General features: G+C 43.9%; 1 protein-coding gene across 2 annotated transcripts in view; it reads right to left on the bottom strand.

Annotated features, from left to right (window-relative positions):
* LOC137323706 (electrogenic aspartate/glutamate antiporter SLC25A12, mitochondrial-like) overlaps positions 1-23,327 on the bottom strand; it is a 122,419-nt gene that overhangs the window by 28,277 nt on the left and 70,815 nt on the right. For both annotated transcript variants that reach the window (XM_067987523.1, XM_067987525.1), the window contains 2 exons: positions 18,571-18,623; positions 8,640-8,720 (listed from right to left, as the gene is read on the bottom strand). In XM_067987523.1, the coding sequence (XP_067843624.1) occupies positions 8,640-8,720; positions 18,571-18,623 (134 nt within the window). The remainder of the gene's footprint in view (positions 1-8,639; positions 8,721-18,570; positions 18,624-23,327) is intronic.

Here is a 23,327-nt window from a genome sequence, read left to right on the forward strand (position 1 = left end):
TCAATTCTCTTACAATTTAGAATACTAGGAGGAAATTACTGGATTAAAAGGAATTGGAATTGTAAAAAAAAATTAAATTTAGCTGAATTATAAAATCTGTACATATTAAAAGTGCGTGTTCACTGAAAATCAACAATTTCATCTCCGGAATCAAAGAAATAAGTTCACTCTCATGGTTTAAGGCATCTGACTCACTGATTGAATTACTCCTTGTTGCTGCAGCTTCAAAATGCTATAATTTATGTACTTCGCTACAAACATGAAAGTTAACCTCTACACTAACTGCGGATTACACATGCACAATTAAAAAATTCTGAAATGCTGTTGTCCAAATGCAACATTTTTCAGGTAAGTAGCACTTCTATTTTGTATGCTCCTGCAAACTAGAATGCTGGATATGTGCATTATAATGCTTATAAACTATACATGAGAAAGAAATAACTTGCATTTACATAGCACCTTTCACAGCCTCAACGTCCCAAAGCACTTCACAGCTAATTAAAGTACTTTTTAATTGTAGTCACTGTTGTAATGCAAGAAGTACGGGAGTCAAAGTTGTGCACGGCAAGGTGCTACTTAACAGCAAGGTGATAAAGGATCAGATAATCTGCTTTAATGGTGTTGGGTGAGAGATAAATGTTGTCCAGATCACTGGGAGAACTACCCTGGATCTTCTGTGGCATTCCTCACAGTGAGTTGGATGATATGCTGTAAAGGTACATACTTAATTCTACTCCTTACCTTTTTTTAAAAAAAGTCCAGGATACACAGCAAGATGGTAGGCAAGATTTTCCAGACATGAAGCAGGTAAGAGGCACATAATAGTATTGGAGAGTGGGGCAGATAATGTGGTTTGGAAGTGGTTGGAAGGCGAGAGTGGGATCTGTGAGCAGTGGAGAGGGCTGTGGGGTATCGGAATATTGGGGAAGAAGGTGAATGAGAGTGCAAGTACTGGAGGTGGGTTCCCAGGTGTGGAAGTAGTAGTGATGGTTGGGAGGGTGTTGGATTGGTGGGTTTGGGGTGCTGGGTTCTAAGAGTATTAGAAATGGGGCTTCCAGGGTACGAGAATCCTACATTGAAGGCGTGAGACTTTGGAAAGAGCGGATGGCTAGAAGATAAAGTGGGGCAAGTAGATAATATAAGGATAGAGGAACATCCGGGAAACAGTGACCATTGCATAAATTAGGTTTAATATAAAAATTGAAGAAAGGGAACAGATAAAGATAAAGGCACCTGATGGGAAAAATCCAAATTTAAGAAGATAAAAAAGGAACTAGCCTAGGCAAACTGGAAAGAAGGACAGTGCACAATGGGGAACATTCAAACACGAGATGAAGGTGCAGACTAGACGTGCCCACAAGTAAAGGTGGTGCAGCAAAAGTTGGAGTTCCCTGGTTGAGTAGAGAAATTGAAATTAAAATTAAAATGCAAGTTAAAAAAAGCAAATGACATATCTAGAGTAAATAATACCAAAAAAAATCAAGCCAAAAATGGAAAATATAAAGGGAAAGTGAAAAAAAAGGCTAAGAGGAGGTATGAAGAAAGAATGGCAGGTAACAAAAGGGACACAGTAAAAGGATTTTAACAACACAAAGGAAAAAGAATGGTTAAAGAAAAGGTAGAGCCAGTTAAAGGTGAAAATCTTCATATGGAGGATGAAGGAATTACAGGAGATACTAAATGAGTACTTTGGGCCCGATTTTAGCAGGGCTGCGCGTTCTCGGCGGATGGGCTAGCGGGCGCGTGGGTAACGCGCCTGGTGAAATTAGTGGGTTTCCCGCACGATCGTAGCAGGCAAACCACTAATTGGATCCACTTACCTGCTCCTCCGGGTTCCCCGCTGCTGATCTGCGCGTCGGGCGGGCTGCACATGCGCAGTAAGATCTGTCAGCTGGAGGCGCTCTATTTAAAGGGGCAGTCCTCCACTGACAGATGCTGCAACCAATAGCAAAGATGACTGCATGGAGCAGCCCAGGGGGAAGGCTGCTCCCAGTTTAATGATGCCTCACCCCAGGTATCAATACATGGGGTAAGGAGGAGGGGGAGGACAGAGATCTTCCACCCGGTAGGCGGGAGGAAGCGGCCTGCCTCTGCCACCAGGAAGGCCTGGCTCGAGGTGGCAGAGGAGGTCACCTGCACCAACATATCGCCCACCTGCACACAGTGCAGGAGGCGGTCCAATGACCTCAGTAGGTCAGCCACAGTGAGTACACGTAGTCTTTCCCCTACACTCCGTCTGCCACATCACTGCCCCCACCCCACATCTCCTTCGGCACTGCCAACACTACTCTGTCACATCATCCCTTATACCCACTCAAACCCCATCCTCATCTTACCTGCACCTACTCACCCCGCCACTAACACGCAACCCAATCCTCATACAATCTCATGGCTCTATTCCATACTCACCCTCTCGTGCATCTCTCTCATGGCCAGCCTCACTCAACCTGCCACCACCTGTGCTGCAGCCACAGGGCATGCATCACATATGTGCAGTAGGCAGCGTAAGGCAAACGTGTCGTGAGCATGAAGGGGATGCACAAGGGTGTTTGAGGGTTTGTCATGGTTGTTACTTATATTGAATTTCAGAACAACTCACATCACATATTATATTGGCACCACTACTGCCATGTCTTCGCGAATCCTGTCCGGTTTGTGCAATAATGCCCGCTCCTGGATATCACTATGAGGACCCACAACTGATGCCACCCATTGGTTTACTGCAGAGTGGGTGTAGGTGTATTTGCAGGGCTCTTCTGTGCAGACGACTGACACACATCGGCGATGTCCCCGGTTGCACCCTGGAAGGCTGCGGAGGAGAAGTTCAGGAGGGCAGTGGTGACTTTGACAGCGACAGGTAGGAAGATGGTGCACGGGCCAGCCAGGAGCAGCTCGGCATGAAAGAGGCTGCAGATGTCCACGGCTACATGTCGAGTGACTCTGAGCCTCCGTGTGCACTGCTGCTCAGAGAGGTCCAGGAGGCTGAGCCTCGGTCTGTGGAACGTGTGGCGAGGGTAGTGCCCTCTGCGACGCATCTCTGTCTGCATCTGCCCTCCCTCCTGCTGTACAGGTGGATGTGTCACAGCACTCTGTTGTGCAGCTCCACGTGTCAGAGGTGGACGGCGTGGATGGCGAGGCTGGTGATGCTGTTCGCCCTCAGAGGAGGTTATGACTGCAGCTACGGCGGCCCCCATCCGCAAGATGTACATCTGAGGGGGTCCGCAAGGTATGTACATGTCTCCGGACCCCGGGGTAAGTGTGCAGGTTGGTGACTTTGACCGTCAGGAGGAGGGTGGGGGAGGCCAAACTTTGTCCCAAGTGACAGAGTGTCCTCCTGCAATGGGTGAGGGTCTCCCCCCACCCCCACCTGTCAAATGGACCTTTGCAGCTGCCACACGTCCATTCGAGCTGGGAGTGTTTCCCCCAGTGTGGGAAACAGTCCCATGTCGTTCAAAAATCCCACATAGTCCCTTAATCAGGTCAGTTAATGACCTGAAATACCTAACTAAATATTGTCAAGTGGCATCCCGCTGGCTTTAATTGCCTGCGGGATTCCCACCAACGGGGGCTGCGCGCGCACGCCGGCGCGTCAGCGGGGAACCCGGAAGTGGGCGGGATCCGGTCCCGCTCCTGGATTTCTCGATTTTCGGGGCCCCCCCCGCCGAGAACGCACCCAATAGCGGGTGGTAAAATCGAGCCCTTTGTCTCAGTTTCCACAGAAGAGTAGTAGGAATAAAAGAGTACAAGAGGAGGAAGTGGAACAATTTAATATGAATCTATAAAGAAGTAGTACTGAAAAAGTTGGTGGAACTCAGTGAAAAGGGCACCAGGCCCTGACGGCAGCATCCTAGATCACTCCAGAAAGTCAGAGAGGAAATAGCAGAGGCTCTGACTATAATCTTTCAATCATCCTTGGATATGGAGGTTGTGCCACAGGACTGGAAGGTTGCGAGTATAGCACCTCCGTTCAAAAAGGGAGAAAGCAATAATCCACCTAAGTATAGACCACTCAGCCCAACATCGATTGTGGATAAGCTTCCAGAGTCCATAATACTGGATAAAATTAATACTCTCCTAGAAAAACATGGATTAAGGATAGGCAACATGGATTTGTAAAAGGCAAGTCGCGTCTGAAAAGTGTAATGGAGTTCTTTGAGGAAATAGAGTGTACTGATAAAGGAAATGCCATGGTACTATGCCTATGGATTTCCAAAAGGCATTATATAAAGGTTCCGCATAGGAGGCTGGTTGATGACATTACAGTCCACAGCATTAAAGGTGGAGGACAAATAACAGTAGTGGATAATGGATGTTTTTCAGACTGGAAGCAAGTGGTGTCCCCAGGGGTCAGTGTTGGGATCACAGTTCTTCTCAAATATACACAAAGAAACATCTGGAATTGCAGGCACAATATCAGATTTTGCAGACAACACAAAAATGGGGAACGTGGTTAATAGTGAAGAGCACTGCAAGTGACTTCAAGAGCACAATGACAGGCTAGTAGATTAGGCATATAGATGGCAGATGAAATTTAATGAGAAATGTATGGTGTACATTTTGGGAGGAGGAATAAGGAGAGGACATAAACACTAAATGGTAAAACTTTAAAAAGAGTGTTTATCAAGTCTGGAGGCTACAGATAATGCATAGAACATTTTTTTCTCAAATTATCTCTGTTCCAATCTGTTCAGGGGGTAGCAATTTGAGACCCATGAAAATAAGACGTAGCTTATTTGGCATACACGGAACAGTTTCAAACTATCCACCCTTTTGCTTACTCAGAATACTACTTCTCTCAGGTGATCACAGTGAGAATTTAACTGCAACTTTACATTTCTTGTATTGTAAAGGAGTGTCCGTTGAAATGCATTAGCCTTTTATGTAGGTGTGATGAAATATTTTCTTAAGTTCTTCCTTTGAGATTAAGTCTTAAAGAACTCATTACCAAACAGAGATCAACAGATTAGGTAGTCTTGGCAGAGTTAAATCCACCAGAAGAAGTTACAGCTCTCTACTTGGGTTCCTCCTGAGGTCATCTGCAAGGCAGCAACCTGGACCATTAAGCATTATTGATAAATTTAGTGGGGCAATTGAACAGAGGTAAAAAGAAGAAATAAGGCTAAGAATATTGCCACCAAGTGCGACAGAAAAGCATAACAGAAAAAAGTTACAGGAAGCAAGTATTACAGGAATTGCGCCCTATATGTAATATATATTAGTAGGTCAAGTGCTGACAGTGATTCAGAAAATATATTGCTTTATAACAATAGGGACGTTATTAACAAAGTGACTGGAAGAGTGTTACAGACAGCAAGTGTTAACAGTACCAAGAAGTACATGCTTTACTTTGAGTAAATTGAAATGGATAAATGGGTGAGTAGGTACACTGGGAAAGGGCGAAGCTGAACAACTAAAGAGCTGGGGGCAATTAAGCAGCCCAGGGAAAGGCTGAGAGTGAATTTTGAAACAGTAGAACTGCAGAAAGAGGCTATGGGAGGGGAAAGGTTTGGGAATTAGCAGAGCAAAATATTTATTTTAAAGTAGTTTGGGGTAAATGGGTCGGACATGGGAAATGCTGAGATTGAACATTTAACCAGCATGCCGAGCTGGGAAGAGGTTGGCACAGGGGAGGGCAAAGGGGAAAAGGCCAGTAACGGAAAATATTTATTTGAAATGGGTATGAGTAGGGAGCAGTGGGAAAGGGCAATGGTGAACTTCTAAGGAGCAGGCAGAGTGGAGGAAAGAAAGGCAACAGGAGTACAGTGGGGAAAAAAGCTTTTCAGAACCAGCATGGTAAATTATTTCTGAAATATGGATTGGTAGGCTATAATAATGATGTGGGAGGCAGCAAGAGGTTACTGCTGTAATTTTTAAAATAATGACAACAGTGGGAGAGAAGGAGTGATTATGTTTCAGAAAAAATGAGGGAGAGTAGGGTGAGAGGATTTGGGAGGCAGAGTGAGATGGAGCAGGTTTGATGGTGTGAGTTTTAGAAAGATTTTTAAATGATTTTTAAAATTGAGACAATAGGAATTTTTAAAATAAAATTGAAGCACAGTGGCAGAGAGTGGGTGTATTTCAAGAATTTTTAAAAAATGTTTAAATTTTTAAAATGGGTTAAGATTTTCGCAGGGAGGAGTTAAAATAAAGTACAAGCATATAGAATTCAAAGCAACAGCATTTCAGACACAGCAGGGGAGAGCAGTTTCAATGGTGGCTAGATTTCTAGCTGGAGAAGAACTTTAAAAAGATTTTAAATTTTTGAAACAAGTTGAGGCAGATGGGAGAAAAAAAAAAGATAGTTACAGAAGTTACCTGGAGGCCCAGGACTGAGTGAAGTTAGCTGCAAGAAAATGGCAGGTGGCACTGGATGACTTGTGCCACAGTGCTACTTAGAAGTGTGACAACTGTTAACATAGGAATTTTCCATTATAAATGTTTACTTAGCATTTTACATTGTAAATGCCGACATAAAAGTAAGGTTTGTGGACAGGAAGTGTACACCACATCACACTCACTTATTTTAACACAGTGTGAATTCACCATGAAACAACAGCTCAGGCATCAAGTTTTTCGAAGATTATCTAACTCAATTATGGTAGTCATTTTTTTGAAAAAAAATTTCCACATACACTAGGGTATCATTACACAGGAAAAACCGCCTGGGCACACTGTCCCTTTAAGAAATCCAAACGCTGATCAATCAGGATGATCTTTTCTCATTCTGCTATATACAGGATCTCATTCTAAGATACACTCTTAATTCTTTGCCTGGAGCAGACAGCATTGAAACTTAAAGTAACTGCAAGAGCACTGAAATTTAATGCAAGAAAACAGCAAAGTCTTTCCATGTCATTCTAAACCAGAAAAAATATACAGGCTTTCAGGAATCTTTGCATGTGGGGGTTGAACTTTCAAAGAACTGGAAGACTATACTCTAAGGTAGGTACTTTAAAATTCTTCCTCATACACTTAATCTAGGCATACAAATAGGACATATGAATAGAAGTACACAGGAAAAGAACAGAAAGCTATGAGTGGGATTCAGAGGACTTCTTCTGCCATCTTAGATACATGATGTGGAGATGCCGGTGATGGACTGGGGTTGACAATTGTAAAGAATCTTACAACACCAGGTTATAGTCCAACAATTGTTGGACTATAACCTGGTGTTGTAAGATTCTTTACAATCTTAGATACAGTAATGCCAAAGGCCACAGCAACACCGAGGCGCCCGTCACTAGCTCACAAGTTAGGACAACAATGCTTAATGCTCCAGGTTGCTGCCTTGCACATGGCCTCAAGAGGAATCCGCCACTTGTTGGCCCAAGTAGTGGCCAGCGCACAAGTAGAGAGCCCTGTATCTTTTTCTGGTGGATTTAACTCTGCCAAGGACTACAGAAATACCCAATCTGTTGATCTCTGTTAGTAATGGTCTTTTTTCCAGACTTGATCTCAAAGGAAACACTCATGGAAATCTTTCATCACACCTACATAAAAGGCTAACGTCTTATGCATTTCAACAGAGACTCCTTGACAATACAAGAAATGTAAAGTTGCAGATAAATTCTCACTATGATCGCCTGAGAGAAGTAATACTCTGATTAAACAAAACAGTGGATAGTTTGAGAACTATTCCATGTGTGCCAAGTAAGCCAAGTTTTATTTTCATGGGTCTCCAGTTACTACCCCTTGCATGGATCGGAACAGAAATAATTTGAGAAAAAAAAAAAATGTTCTGAGCAGTTTCTGTCCTTCAGGCTTAATATTCACCATCCTTGCACACCCCCCACCCCCACCGCCCCCACTCTTCACCAGTCTTCCAAAAAGTTTCTGTTTATGCAACCAACCATAGACTCATCTATTGTCTTTGAAGTAAGATGAAACTGTTTTATTAACAAACAGAGAGCTAATAAAGAGAGGTTGTAAACTTTTCTGGTTAGGGAGACAAGAAAGATATCGGCTGTCAAAAATAGGAGAAAATGAACTGAGGCCATGGCCCAGATCAAGTCCTGATAGACAGCAGATTGGGAAGATCAACTGACAGCTCAAGATGCACATTTCTTAAAAGGACAGTGTTTCCAAGAGGGCTTTTCCTTGTGGTTGACCTCAATGTCTTATTGCGTCAAGGTTAAATAAACAAGGAAGAATGCCAGCTTTGTACATATAGGTGAAAATCTGGGTCTGTCAGATCAGTCAAGTTGAATTAGTTTGTTGAATGAAGTAAAATCTACACAAGTCATAAACTCTAATTTCTCTTCAGTTTGCCCACAAGCTTAGACAGTTCTTATCCTCACCTGCCAGCATCATATAACTGGTGAGTTTTATTCAACAGAACATAAATTCAGAATGACTTAAGAGTCAAAATGCCTACTGTGGCCCATCTCATGACTATAGCCAGCTTTTATATAGTGATATATCTCTAGGGGCCATTTAAAAATAACCTTGGCCAGGAACATTACTAAAGTACATCCATCAGGTTTAAAGTTACAATCCATTATAGAAAATATTGAACAGAACAGCATAAGATATCAACTTGCCAACTGAGCCAAAGAATTTCCTAACAAAGTTCCGAGATTGAAATATCCAAAGTCTCACGACACAAGTTGAAGAGGTGTAAAACCATATGCAATACTTACACAGCCACCAGCGAGGACTTCTGCAAGAAGAGGAATTGCGCCATCTCTTTGAGTGAACTTGTCTCTCACAAAATCATTCATCTGTTCGAGAAAATGGACAAGATATGAAATATCACTTACATCTCACGTAAGACATAGTGTACTTTTGGTTGAGGGTGGGATTCCTCTTCCTTCTTCACTCTTTGTCAGATCGTCCCACACCATTGCAGATAAGTGGGTGTATAGGCAAGCTGTTCCTAGTCCTTCAGACTGGCTGTACTGAAACCAGTTACCTGAAGGCGCCAAGAATGGCCTTCAGTAATTCTTCCTCGGATTTTTCCTCCTTCCAAGTAGCAAAGTGTTTGATATCTACTTCACTACCTGATCTCAGCTACGCTACAATGGGGAGGAAAGATGTGTCATTTTAAAAAATTCGTCAACTGCATCCATTAACTCAAAAGGGCACATTACTTTGTCTAATTTAAATTCTAAACTGGAGGTATAAGGTTGTTCCTGTTTCCCAGGAGTTTATTTTCATAAATTAATTGTGTGAATGCTCTCCTTTCCAAACTGCATGAAAAGCTGAAAACTGCAGGGATTCACTATCTTAAATGAAGCATCTGCCATATAGACATAGGAGTAAACACAACTTGCTAACAAGGAGAGTAACGTGTATGTAGTTCCTTTAATATACTTTGCTCAAGATAAGTGCCCATTTGAGTCATCCTAAAGTCAGATTATCTGGGATGCTAGATAATTTTCATCCAGAGGCAGAACACAAAATACGTGAAATTCAGGAAATCCAACCAAACTGTATGCAAATTGACCCCTGACAGAGGATATGGTTGGGAAAAGACTGTTATGTGGAAAATGCTTAATTCAAAAGGAAGAAACAAACAGTACAAGAAGCATAAATTATTCTTCCATTCTCAATCACATCACAATCTCATATTTAAATATAAGTGTCTGGTTTAGTAGTACTCATGAGGAGGGTGGCAGTCAAACACCAAGAACCAGAACTTAGAAATGTTCTGCCATTTAACAGCTAACAGTAATGTTTGGTGAAAGGTAGGTGTTGCTTTAAAAAGCAACCTTGCCATTCAGATTCAATCTATTGAAATCAGGTTTCACTTTATCTGGAAATATATTATACACATACATACAATGTGATAATTGTGTGGAATATACTCAACAAGTCATCATTTTAGGCATACCAAATTCAATTTATAAAAGAGATTAGTATTCCTTCATTCTGAAATGATGGGTCAAAGAATGCAAGTTCCATAGAAGACAAAAGCCTGGATTTTCCTTTTTTGGCTGTTATCACCAGAAAGGACGTTGATGGGCTTTAGACAGATTTAAGTGGAAATGTGCTGTTTACATCAAATTTTCCGAGGTTAGTTCATTGGCATAACCTCAGCTGCAGATCTGGACAGATGGTAGGAGAGGAAAATTATGAACAAGCAAAATTTAAAGGGATCAGGCCAATAGGGGGACAAAAATTCTGAAAGCCTTTGAAGAACCTCAGAAGGTATCTTAAGCAATTATCTACTTGATTGGCACCCCATCCACCACCTTAAACATTCACTCCCTCTACCACCGGCGTACCGTGGTGCCGTGTTTACTATCTACAAGATGCACTGCAGCAACTTGCCACGGCTTCTTCGACAGCACCTCCCAAACTCGGGACCTCTACCACCTAGAAGGACAAGGGCAGCAGGCACATGGGAACACCACCACCTGCACATTCCCCTCCAAGTCACACACCATCCTGACTTGGAACTATATCACTGTTCCATCTTCGTTGCTGGGCTCAGGGCATCATCAGTGACCTTCCCTCCATCATAAGGGGATGTTCGCTGATGATTGCACAGTGTTCGGTTCCATTCGCAACCCCTCAGATAATGAAGCAGTCCGTGCCCGCATACAGCAAGACCTGGATAACACCCAGGTTTGGGCTGATCAGTGGCAAGCAACATTTGCGCCAGACAAGTGCTAGGCAATGACCATCTTCAACAAGAGAGAGTCTAACCACCTCCCCATGACATTCAATGGCATTACCATCGCCGAAAGCCCCACCATCAACATCTTGGGGGGGGGTCACCATTAACCAGAAACTAAACTGGACCAGCCATATAAATACTGTGGCTACAAGAGCAGGTCAGAGGCTGGTTATTCTGCAGTGAGTGACTCACCTCTTGATTCCATAAAGCCTTTCCACCATCTACAAGGCACAAGTCAGGAGTGTGATGGAAAACTCTCCACTTGCCTGGATGGCTGCAGTTCTAACAACACTCAAGAAGCTCGACACCATCCAGGACAAAGCAGCCCGCTTGATTGGCACCCCATCCACCACCTTAAACATTCACTCCCTCTACCACCGGCGCATTGTGGTGCCGTGTTTACTATCTACAAGATGCACTGCAGCAACTTGCCAAGGCTTCTTTGACAGCACCTCCCAAACTCGGGACCTCTACCACCTAGAAGGACAAGGGCAGCAGGCACATGGGAACAACACCACCTGCACATTCCCCTCCAAGTCACACACCATCCTGACTTGGAACTATATCACTGTTCCATCTTCGTTGCTGGATCAAAATCCTGGAACTCCCTACCTAACAGCACTGTTCAAGAAGGTGGCTCACCACCTCCTTCTCAACGGCAATAAGGGATGGGCAATAAATGCTGGCCTTGCCAGCGACGCCCACATCCCATGAATGAATTTAAAAAAGTGGTGGAGTACCTGACCCCTTTTGATGGCCGTCTTAAAATAGTGGTGCTGCTGCATAAGATGGTTTGCCCTCTGGGCTATGCCACAGTACCATCTAAAGGTCAGCACTGCAGCATACGTGCTGCAAGTATCAGCAGACACCACACATTGTATCTACCTTTCTGCTGACCCAAACCCTGAAAAGGCAGTTCCTCGGATAGGTGTGCCACCAACACTAATGGTCTGCCAAGTGTGGTATTTTCTCCACTGTCTGCAGAAGCACGTCCCAGCAGCTGGGCACAGAGTATTTCTCATGAAGCTTAACCTGCCTGACCCTCTTATAGGTCCTTGTTTTCTTCCAGACACATCATGATAGGGGGTTTCCCATTGGTGCCAACAGTGGTGCTGGGGGAAAAAAAATAAAATACACCAATTAGCACAAAAGCTCAAGAGAATCTAAGTGCCAAAGGGAGGAAAACCCACCCAAAAAAGGGTTGATAAATGGCTAAAATACACTTACAATTTTATTTCTGTACCCTCTCCATGACCTTCGGCAAACTTACTGCCTCGCAATCCTGGATGCCCATTTCAAATGGCATTCTTCAGGCCAGAACTGCAGGAAATGGTTTGCAGGGGCAACATGCCCCCAAATAGTAGAACGAGTTCCCACCTGATAGAGGTAGGTGTTTCTATCACCGCTGGTCCTGAAAATACCTCAGGACACAACCTAAGCACATTTCCAGCAGGGACTTCAGCCAATTTTGCACATTCGGCCACTGCAATAACACATCAGGTGATATAGGTGAGGAAAATCCAGGCTAAATAGTTGCCTAGAGTTATGCATGGACTTTTTTTCCTGAACTCTTAGCATTGACATGATGGAATCTCTGTTTCAGTTCTGATTTGAGAGAATGAACAGGATGATGGAATAATAATGTTCTGTTTCAATTCTAAAACTACATTCAGAATGAATTTAGGGTGAAGTTTAAAGATGGCCTAGTCATCATGCTGTATGAGAAATTGATAATTAAAAGCCAGTTGCTGGCATCTGGTGACCACTCATTTAGCAGAAATTAACAACCCCAAGAGCGCAGCTGCTTGAAAAAATACACGCGTTTACCAGAGTTAAATTTCATGATGTAGTTGGAAGGATAGGATGTCTACATTTTTTTTTGAAATGCGATATTGGTGGTGGAGTATTAAACAGAACCTTTTTGCAAAGAAAGATGAAAGATTGTACGGTTGTAATGTGCACTGACAAAACTTGGCTTTGAATTCAAATTCAGAAAATGGCTGCGATGCCCCAGGATAGTTGGAATCTTATACCATAATGAATCCAGTTCTCTGGAAAGGACAAATATCTTCCAGTCAACATTATAAGCCTTGCTGGCGGTGTTTCGTGGAAGGCAGTAACATTTCCACCCAGAGGATAACGTTTGTTTGGCTAACAGCCGTTCCGTATCAATAGTACGGCAATGAGACTCCTTCTGAGTCAGGCCGATGATTCTGACCTTACAGTTGAGACAATCTGGTAAGGAAATACGATTGGTTCAGACTTAACACCAAGACTTGAAGAACTAGGATTTTTCAAGGCCAGTAACAGTTTTAGAATCAGGAATAGGTTTCACATTTTGCAACACTCTGGGAATCTGAGGAAATGGAAGAGATGTATATAGGAATTATCGATCCTAAAAGAATGGCTAATAAGAACAGATTAACAAGGATGCTCAACATCCTTGTTAATCTGTTCTTCCTAGACAAGCAATACTATAAAAGTTAATTATTCTTAGATGTAAACATATCTGTCTCTGAGTAAACCCAAGTTTTGAAAAGGTCACTTCTAAATGAAGTATTCATTTAACAAATTGGTTTTGTTGTATCAATCCAGCTAAATGAGCAATCTGCTAAATAGCTAACACACATCCAGGTAAAGGAAATGTAAATGAGTACTCCAGGCTTGTTGCTAAAATGAATAGTGATAAGAAAAATTGAAAAGCTACGATAAAAATAATTCTAGAAATGTACCACAAAGCAGTCAGCATTTGAAAGAGAAGGGATAGGTTAATGCTTTGAGTGCAGACTTTATCATAATCCGAAAAGTGGCCCATGGATTCGGGCTGTGGTTCACAACCTAAAAGCTCACCAAGGATAACCCATATTGCTCGAAGCTCAAACAGATTTGTGTGACATTTAAACTGAAAATTCAAAAGCCTAGGCTGGGAGGCTCACATCCTCCATGTGAGCCTCCCAGCCAATCAGGGCTACAAGGTCCCCAGTGTCAGAGAAGATGGTCAATGTAATAACCTGAACTTTTGTTTCTATAGCCCACAATCACTGTGACAAGGTAGAAGCCTGGTCTATTTGTACCAGATGGTACATTGGCAATATCTAGCGATTGCTGGGCTTTAACTGCAGAATAGAATCATAGAATGGTTACAGCACAGGAGGCCACCATTCGGCTCTTCGAGTACGTACCAGCTCTTTGAAAGAGCAATCCAGTTAGTTCCATTCCCCCGCACTTTCCCCATAGCCCTGCAAATTTTTTCCCTTCAAGTATTTATCCAATTCCTTTTTGAAAGCCACAATTGAATCTGCTTCCACCACCCTTTCAGGCAGCACATTCAAGATCATAACTACTCGCTGCGTAAAAAACGTTTTTCCTCATGTTGCCTTTTCTTCTTTTGCCAATCACCTTAAATCTGTGTCCTCTGGTTCTCAACCCTTCCGCCAATGGGAACAGTTTCTCTTCATTTACTTTATCTAAACCTTTCACGATTTTGAACACTTCTATCAAATCTCCTCTCAACTTTCTCTGCTCTAAGGAAAACAACCCCAGCTACTCCAGTTTATCCACGTAATTAAAGTCCCTCATCCCTGGAACCATTCTAGTAAATCTTTTCTGCACCCTCTCAAGGCCCCCACATCCTTCCGAAAGTGCAGTGCCCAGAATTGGACACAATACCCCAGTTGCAGCCGAACCAGTGTTTTATAAAAGGTTCAACACAACTTCCTTGCTTTTGTACTCTATGCATTTATTAATAAAGTTCAGGATCCCGTATTCTTTTTTTACCGCTTTCTCAACGTGTCCTGCCACCGTCAAAGATTTGTGCACATATACTCCCAGGTCTCTCTGTTCCTGCACCCACTTTAAAATTGTACCATTTAGTTTATATTGCCTCTCCTCATTCTTCCTACCAAAATGTATCACTTCGCACTTCTCTGTGTTAAATTTCATCTGCCATGCGTCTGCCCATTCCATCAGCCTGTCTATGTCCTCTTGACGTCTATTACTATCCTCCTCACTGTTTGCTACACTTCCAAGTTTTGTGTCATCTCCATATTTTGAAATTGTGCACTGTACACCCAAGTCCAAGTCATTTATATCAAAAAAAGCAATGGTCCTAGTACCGACCCCTGGGGAACACCACTATATACCTTCCTCCAGTCCGAAAAACAACCGTTCACCACTACTCTGTTTCCTGTCACTTAGCCAATTTCGTATCCATGCTGCCACTGCCCCTTTTATTCCATGAGCTTCAATTTTGCTGTCAGGCCTATTATGTGGCACTTTATCAAAAGCCTTTCGAAAGTCCATATACACATTGCCCTCATCAGCCCTCTGTTACCTCATCAGTTCCAAATAGTGGTCTGCTGAGCCAACAGTCATATCGACAACTGTGCAATTGCTGCAGCTGTAGTTAGGCTGCAAGTAGGGCAGGATGTTAAGAATCCGAAAGGGGGGGGGGCGGGAAAGAGGGGAAAGAGGGAAAAAGTTCGGAATAGATATGAGAACAGGACAAAAAGTCATGCAAATGGCAACGTAAGGGGCATCCTGTCAGAAACCTGCCAATCAAATTAATGCCTCGGATAAGATATTTGAGGAGTGAGCCTCTTACAACATTCCTAGAATCTTCACACTAATTCAAGCATTACAATATTGTGATTCATGTTCGCAGGAAAGTCTTTTTTGTAGTCGAGGGAAATCTGAAACCCAGGATACAAAATTACCATTTAAAAAAAATGGACTCAATACTCAAATATAATAAAACAAACTTGCCCTACAGGTTAAGAAATGATACAAAAAATAAAGTCTTAGGTCACCTGCTTGCAGGAACAGTGTGAATAAAATGGGTATGTGCAATGGGAGAAAGAACTGAAGCTCTCTTCAGCAGCACCAACACTCTGTCCGCAGTTCCATTTCATCCTTCGCCTCGTCCGACGCTTTAACAAAAAACTTTTTTCCTCCTTTCAGGTAGGAAGGACCGCAAGCTTCAACAACTCTTAAATACCAATGTCCCTCCTGATCCTTCTTCCCCTTCATTTCCCTCTGGCCCAATTCCTCCCTCCAATCTCAGTCTTTGTCATGTTCTCACTATCCCCTCTGACCTTCCTCTCTCTGCCCCCAAACAACTGGTCCTCAGCAAAAGCCTCAGCTTCATCCCCTTACACCCCCACCTCAATGAATTTCGAGCTCGACACGATGCTGATGTCTTCTTCTGTCGCCTTTGCCTCTGCGCCCAATTCTTTGGCCAGGAATCTACTCCCTGCTCAGCGGACAGTTTCCCCTGTCCTCAGAATTCTCACTCCACCTGGACCCCTCCCTCTGGCCTCTTACCCTCTCTTGATCTTTTCATTGCGAACTGCTGCTGTGACATGAACCGTCTCAATTTCTCTACTCCCCTCACTCACCCTAACCTACCTGCCTCTGAACTTGCAGCAATCCATTCTCTCAGATCCAACCATGATATTATCACTGAGACGATCGGCGAACAGGCCTCTACCTTGCTGAGGCTAAACGCCAATTCTCCGACACTTCCTCCTGCCTCCCCCGGATCATGACCCCACCGCTGAACATCAAGCCATAGTTTCCCAGACCGTCACTGACCTCATCTCCTCTGGAGATCTCTCACCTACGGCCTCCAACCTCATAGTCCCCCAACCCCGCACAGCCCACTTCTACCTCATTCCCAAGATCCACAAATAGGACTGTTCCAGTAGACCTATCGCTTCAGCCTGTTCTTGCCCACAGAATTTATTTCTTCCTACCCGTTGTCCAGTCTCTTCCAACCTACATCCACAACTCTTTCGATGCCCTCTGCCACTTCAACAATTTCCAGTTTCCCGGCCTTAACGGTCTCCTTTTCACCATGGACGTCCAGTCCCTCTACAACTCCATCCCTCACCAGGACGGCCTGTGGGCCCTCCGCTTCTTCCTTGAACGGAGGCCTAACCAGTCCCCATCCACCACCACCCTCCTCCGCCTGGCTCAACTTGTTCTTACATTGAATAACTTTTCCACTGACTCCACTTATTTCCTCCAAATAAAAGGTGTCGCTATGGGAACCCGTATGGATCCCAGCTATGCCTGCCTTTTTGTGGGATACGTGGAACATTCTTTATTCCAGTCCTACTCAGGTCCTCTCCCTCACCTCTTTTTCCAGTGAATTGATGACTATATCGGTGCCGTGTCCTGTTCTCGCCCCAAACTGGAAAATTTCATCAACTTTGCTTCCAATTTCCACCCTTCCTTCGCCTTCACAGTGTGCATCGCCAACTCTTCCCTTCCTTGGCTTCCCTATCTCCATTCCTGGGGATAGGCTGTCAATCAATACCTACTATAAGCCCACTAACTCCCACAGCTACCTTGATTTCCCACCCCGCTTCCCGTAAGGGCCCTGTTCCCTTCTCCAAGTTTCTCCGTCTCTGTCGCATCTGTTCTGATGATGCCACCTTCCACACCAGTGCTTCCGATATGTCTTCCTTTTTTCTCAACCGAGGATTCCCCTCCACTGTAGTTGACAAGGCCCTCAACCTCGTCTGTCCCATTTCCCGCACTTCTGTCTCACCCCTTCCCTCCCACAACCACGAGAAGGTTCCCCCTTGTCCTCATCTTCCACCCCACCAGCCTCCACATTCAACGGATCATCCTCCGTCATTTCTGCCACTTCCAACGCAATGCTGCCACCAAACACATCTTCGCCTCCCCTTTTTCAGCATTCCGAAGGGGCCATTCCCTCCGCGACACTCAAGTCCACTCTTCCATCACCCAAAACACCCACACCCCTTCCCATGAAAGTGCAGGAGATGCAACACCTGTTCCCTTCCCACTGTCCAGGGTCCCAAACACTCCTTCCAGGTTGAAAAGCGATTTCCTTGTACTTCTTTCAATTTAGTATACTGTATTCGCTGCTCACGATGCGATGTCCTCTACAATGGGGAGACTAAACAAAGATTGGGTGATTGGTTGGCTGAACTACTCCTTTCAGTCCACAAGCATGACCCTGACCTTCCAGTCGCTTGCCATTTTAATTCTCCGTCCCACTCTCACTGTGACCTCTCTGTCCTCAGCCTCCAACAATGTTCCAATAAAGCTCAACAGAAGCTCAAGGAACAACACCTCATCTTTTGATTAGGCACTTCACAACCTTCTGGGCTCACTGATTTCAACAACTTCAGATCATAACCACTACTCCCATTTTTTCGGACAGCAAGTGCTGGTAATGGTTCAGTTGTTGCCACTTGCAGCTTCTCTAGACCCATCTTTTGTTTCTTTACGTGTCCCATTACCACCCTCCTTGCCTTGCAACATCATCATTTAATCGCTCCTACCCTCCACCCAATCACAGATCTTCCCCTTTGTTCTTTCCTCCCCTCCCTCCACCCCCCCCCCTTTTCCCTGGCTCTGTACTTGCTTAAAAACTGTTAAATCTTTAACTTCTTCCAGTTCTGACAAAAGGTCAGCAACCTGAAACATTAACTCTGTTTCTTTCTCCACAGATGCTCCATAACTTGCTGTTTCCAGCATTTTCTGTTTTTATGTTCAGTTTGGAGTGTATTGCGCCTTGGACATAATTAGTTATCTTATTCACTGGCTATCTTATGTGGAACAATATTTGAGTAGTAATTTTTGGAACTTAAGAGTAATTAATGTATTTGCAAGAATCATCAGACCTCACAGGTCCCGAAACAACAACCACAAGATCAACCTTAATTGACCGCAGTTTTGCTTTTTAAGAGTCAAATGTAAGCAGTATTAATACTGAATCGTTTATTTCTAAGTGAAGGATATATCCATATATATCCAACACAACATACAATAACTCCATTAAACGGGCAGCAAATTTCATGCCTTTAAGAGTCTAAAAATAAAATTGAAGACTTCTTAGTTATTACATTTAGATGCAAACAGTAAATAAGCAAACTAAATGGAAACAAAGAATAAAGAATATAATGAACACTTACAGTAAGTTTAATGGCCTTTTCTGGAGCAACGCCCAACAATTGTGGTAAAAGACCTAAGTGCATAGAAGTACATGATCAAATCATTAGCAATGGTGGAGTATGAATATAAAATTTGCCACTGGAACATTATCTACATGGAACTGTTACAACAGAGTTATAAGTTTTGTGAAAAAATAGCAATTGTATTGTCTGATAATAGAATTCGATAAACTCACATTTCGGTATTCACTGAGGTCTAAATCTAGGACAATAATGCAGCTGCATCATTATAAACTCTACTTCTGTAATTACACACGCGATACAATAAGTCAAAAATTCTTGCAGACCATTTCTTGCTACAAGATAGGTTTATAACCAAAAAAAAGAGGCACTGTGAGGAGGGCAAACAAGTTGACTAGGAGGAGGATCGAGCTACTGCAGCTGCTGGAGGCACGAAGTCACAGCCAACAGGTAAGTGATTGGCTGGTGACTGGTAAGTAGTTTTTCTTTCCTTTTTTTTCTTGACATTGTAGTTGTTGTTAAGCTAACTTAAGGGTTAAGTCATGGCAGGAGATCCCAGACCAGTGTCATGTTCCTCTTCTGGGATGTGGGAATTCAGGGATCCTTCCTGTGTCCCTGGTTCCTTCACCTGCAGGAAGTGTGTCCAGCTGCAGCTACTGTTTGACCGCTTATCAGCTCTGGAGCTGCGGGTGGACTCACTTTGGGGCATCCGCGATGCTGAGGAAGTCGTGGATAGCACGTTCAGTGAGTTGGTCACACCACAGATAAAAATTACTGAGGGAGATAGTGAATGGGTGACCAACAGACAGAGGAAGAGTAGGAAGGCAGTGCAGGGGTCCCCTGCGGTCATCTCTCTCCAAAACAGGTATACCGTTTTGGATACTGTTGGGGGAGATGGCTCACCAGGGGAAGGTGACAGCGGCCAGGTTCATGGCACCGTGGCTGGCTCTGCTGCACAGGAAGGCAGGAAAAAGAGTGGCAGAGCTATAGTGATAGGGGACTCGATTGTAAGGGGAATAGACAGGCGTTTCTGCGGACGCAACCGAGACTCCAGGATGGTATGTTGCCTCCCTGGTGCAAGGGTCAGGGATGTCTCGGAGCGGCTGCAGGACATTCTGGAGGGGGAGGGTGAACAGCCAGTTGTCGTGGTGCATATAGGTACCAACGATATAGGTAAAAAACGGGATGAGGTCCTACAAGCTGAATTTAGGGAGTTAGGAGTTAAACTAAAAAGTAGGACCTCAAAGGTAGTAATCTCAGGATTGCTACCAGTGCCACGGGCTAGTCAGAGTAGGAATGACAGGATAGCTAGGATGAATACGTGGCTTGAGAGATGGTGCAAGAAGGAGGGATTCAAATTCCTGGGCCATTGGAACCGGTTCTGGGGGAGGTGGGACCAGTACAAATTGGACGGTCTGCATCTGGGCAGGACTGGAACCAATGTCCTAGGGGGAGTGTTTGCTAGTGCTGTTGGGGAGGGTTTAAACTAATGTGGCAGGGGGATGGGAACCGATGCAGGAAGTCAGTGGGAAGTAAAGTGGTGACAGAAACAAAAGGCAGTAAGGGAGAGTGTACAAAACATGACCGGACAGATGGTCTGAGAAAGCAGGGCAAAGACCAAGGGAAGTCTAGATTAAACTGCATTTATTTCAATGCAAGAAGTCTGATGGGCAAGGCAGATGAACTCAGGGCATGGATGGGTACATGGGACTGGGATGTTATAGCTATTACTGAAACATGGCTAAGGGAGGGGCAGGACTGGCAGCTCAATGTTCCAGGGTACAGGTGCTATAGGAAAGATAGAGCAGGAGGTAAGAGAGGAGGGGGAGTTGCGTTCTTGATTAGGGAGAACATCACGGCAGTAGTGAGAGGGGATATATCCGAGGGTTCGCCCACTGAGTCCATATGGGTAGAACTGAAAAATAAGAAGGGAGAGATCACTTTGATAGGATTGTACTACAGACCCCCAAATAGTCAACGGGAAATTGAGGAGCAAATATGTAAGGAGATTACAGACAGCTGCAAGAAAAATAGGGTGGTAATAGTAGGGGACTTTAACTTTCCCAACATTGACTGGGACAGCCATAGCATTAGGGGCTTGTATGGAGAGAAATTTGTTGAGTGTATTCAGGAGGAATTTCTCATTCAGTATGTGGGTGGCCCGACTAGAGAGGGGGCAAAACTTGACCTCCTCTTGGGAAATAAGGAAGGGCAGGTGACAGAAGTGTTAGTGAGGGATCACTTTGGGACCAGTGATCATAATTCCATTAGTTTTAAGATAGCTATGGAGAATGATAGGTCTGGCCCAAAAGTTAAAATTCTAAATTGGGGAAAGGCCAATTTTGATGGTATTAGACAGGAACTTTCAGAAGTTGATTGCAAGAGTCTGTTGGCAGGCAAAGGGATATCTGGTAAATGGGAGGCTTTCAAAAGTGTGTTAAACAGGGTTCAGGGTAAGCACATTCCTTATAAAGTGAAGGGAAAGGCTGGTAGAATTAGGGAACCTTGGATGACTCGGGAGATTGAGGCCCTAGTCAAAAAGAAGAAGGAGGCATATGACATGCATAGGCAGCTGGGATCAAGTGGATCCCTTGAAGAGTATAGAGATTGCCGGAGTAGAGTTAAGAGAGAAATCAGGAGGGCAAAAAGGGGACATGAGATTGCTTTGGCAGATAAGGCAAAGGAGAATCCAAAGAGCTTCAACAAATACATAAAGGGCAAAAGAGTAACTAGGGAGAGAGTAGGGCCTCTTAAGGATCAACAAGGTCATCTGTGTGCGGAACCACAAGAGATGGGTGAGATCCTAAATGAATATTTCACATCGGTATTTACGGTTGAGAAAGGCATGGATGTTAGGGAACTTGGGGAAATAAATAGTGATGTCTTGAGGAGTGTACATATTACAGAGAGGGAGGTGCTGGAAGTCTTAACGTGCATCAAGGTAGATAAATCTCCGGGACCTGATGAAATGTATCCCAGGACGTTATGGGAGGTTAGGGAGGAAATTGCAGGTCCCCTAGCAGAGATATTTGAATCATCCACCGCTACAGGTGAGGTGCCTGAAGATTGGAGGGTAGCAAATGTTGTGCCTTTGTTTAAGGGCGGCAGGGAAAAGCCTGGGAACTACAGACCAGTGAGCCTGACATCTGTAGTGGGTAAGTTATTAGAGGGTATTCTGAGAGACAGGATCTACAGGCATTTGGAGAGGCAGGGACTGATTAGGAACAGTCAGCATGGTTTTGAGAGAGGAAAATCATGTCTCACGAATTTGATTGAGTTTTTTGAAGGGGTAACCAAGAAGATAGATGAGGGCTGTGCAGTAGACGTGGTCTACATGGACTTCAGCAAAGCCTTTGACAAGGTACCGCATGGTAGGTTGTTACATAAGGTTAAATCTCACGGGAGCCAAGGTGAGGTAGCCAATTGGATACAAAATTGGATTGACGACAGAAGACAGAGGGTGGTTGTAGAGGGTTGTTTTTCAAACTGGAGGCCTGTGACCAGCGGTGTGCCTCAGGGATCGGTGCTGGGTCCGCTGTTATTTGTTATTTATATTAATGATTTGGATGAGAATTTAGGAGGCACGGTTAGTAAGTTTGCAGATGACACCAAGATTGGTGGCATTGTGGACAGTGAAGAAGGTTATCTAGGATTGCAACGGGATCTTGATAAATTGGGCCAGTGGGCCGATGAATGGCAGATGGAGTTTAATTTAGATAAATGTGAGGTGATGCATTTTGGTAGATCGAATCGGGCCAGGACCTACTCCGTTAATGGTAGGGCGTTGGGGAGAGTTATAGAACAAAGAGATCTAGGAGTACAGGTTCATAGCTCCTTGAAAGTGGAGTCACAGGTAGATAGGGTGGTGAAGAAGGCATTCAGCATGCTTGGTTTCATTGGTCAGAACATTGAATACAGGAGTTGGGATGTCTTGTTGAAGTTGTACAAGACATTAGTAAGGCCACACTTGGAATACTGTGTACAGTTCTGGTCACCCTATTATAGAAAGGATATTATTAAACTAGAAAGAGTGCAGAAAAGATTTACTAGGATGCTACCGGGACTTGATGGTTTGACTTATAGGGAGAGGTTGGATAGACTGAGACTTTTTTCCCTGGAGAGTAGGAGGTTTAGGGGTGATCTTATAGAAGTCTATAAAATAATGAGGGGCATAGATAAGGTCGATAGTCAAAATCTTTTCCCAAAGGTAGGGGAGTCTATAACGAGGGGGCATAGATTTAAGGTGAGAGGGGAGAGATACAAAAGGGTCCAGAGGGGCAATTTTTTCACTCAAAAGGTGGTGAGTGTCTGGAACGAGCTGCCAGAGGCAGTAGTAGAGGCGGGTACAATTTTGTCTTTTAAAAAGCATTTGGACAGTTACATGGGTAAGATGGGTATAGAGGGATATGGGCCAAGTGCAGGCAATTGGGACTAGCTTAGTGGTATAAACTGGGCGACATGGACATGTTGGGCCGAAAGGCCTGTTTCCATGTTGTAAACTTCTATGATTCTATATAAATAATGGGATTCTATTATGGAAAGTCTGTTTCAAAGGCACATTTGAATTAATCCAACTAACGGTAGTTTGCCTGGCTGATGGTAAAAACTCATTCCTTTATCCTTGCGGGTCTGACACCAGTTCCAGTCCGACATTTTTCTAAGTGAACAATCTACAATTAATTAAGTTGCTTTCAGGTTTAGCATTGAATGTATGCTGTTCTCCCTCATTAGTTCAACCTCTGCATACAAACTAATAT

This window comes from Heptranchias perlo, chromosome 7 (genome assembly GCF_035084215.1).
Source record: "Heptranchias perlo isolate sHepPer1 chromosome 7, sHepPer1.hap1, whole genome shotgun sequence".
Taxonomy (NCBI): Eukaryota; Metazoa; Chordata; class Chondrichthyes; order Hexanchiformes; family Hexanchidae; genus Heptranchias; species Heptranchias perlo.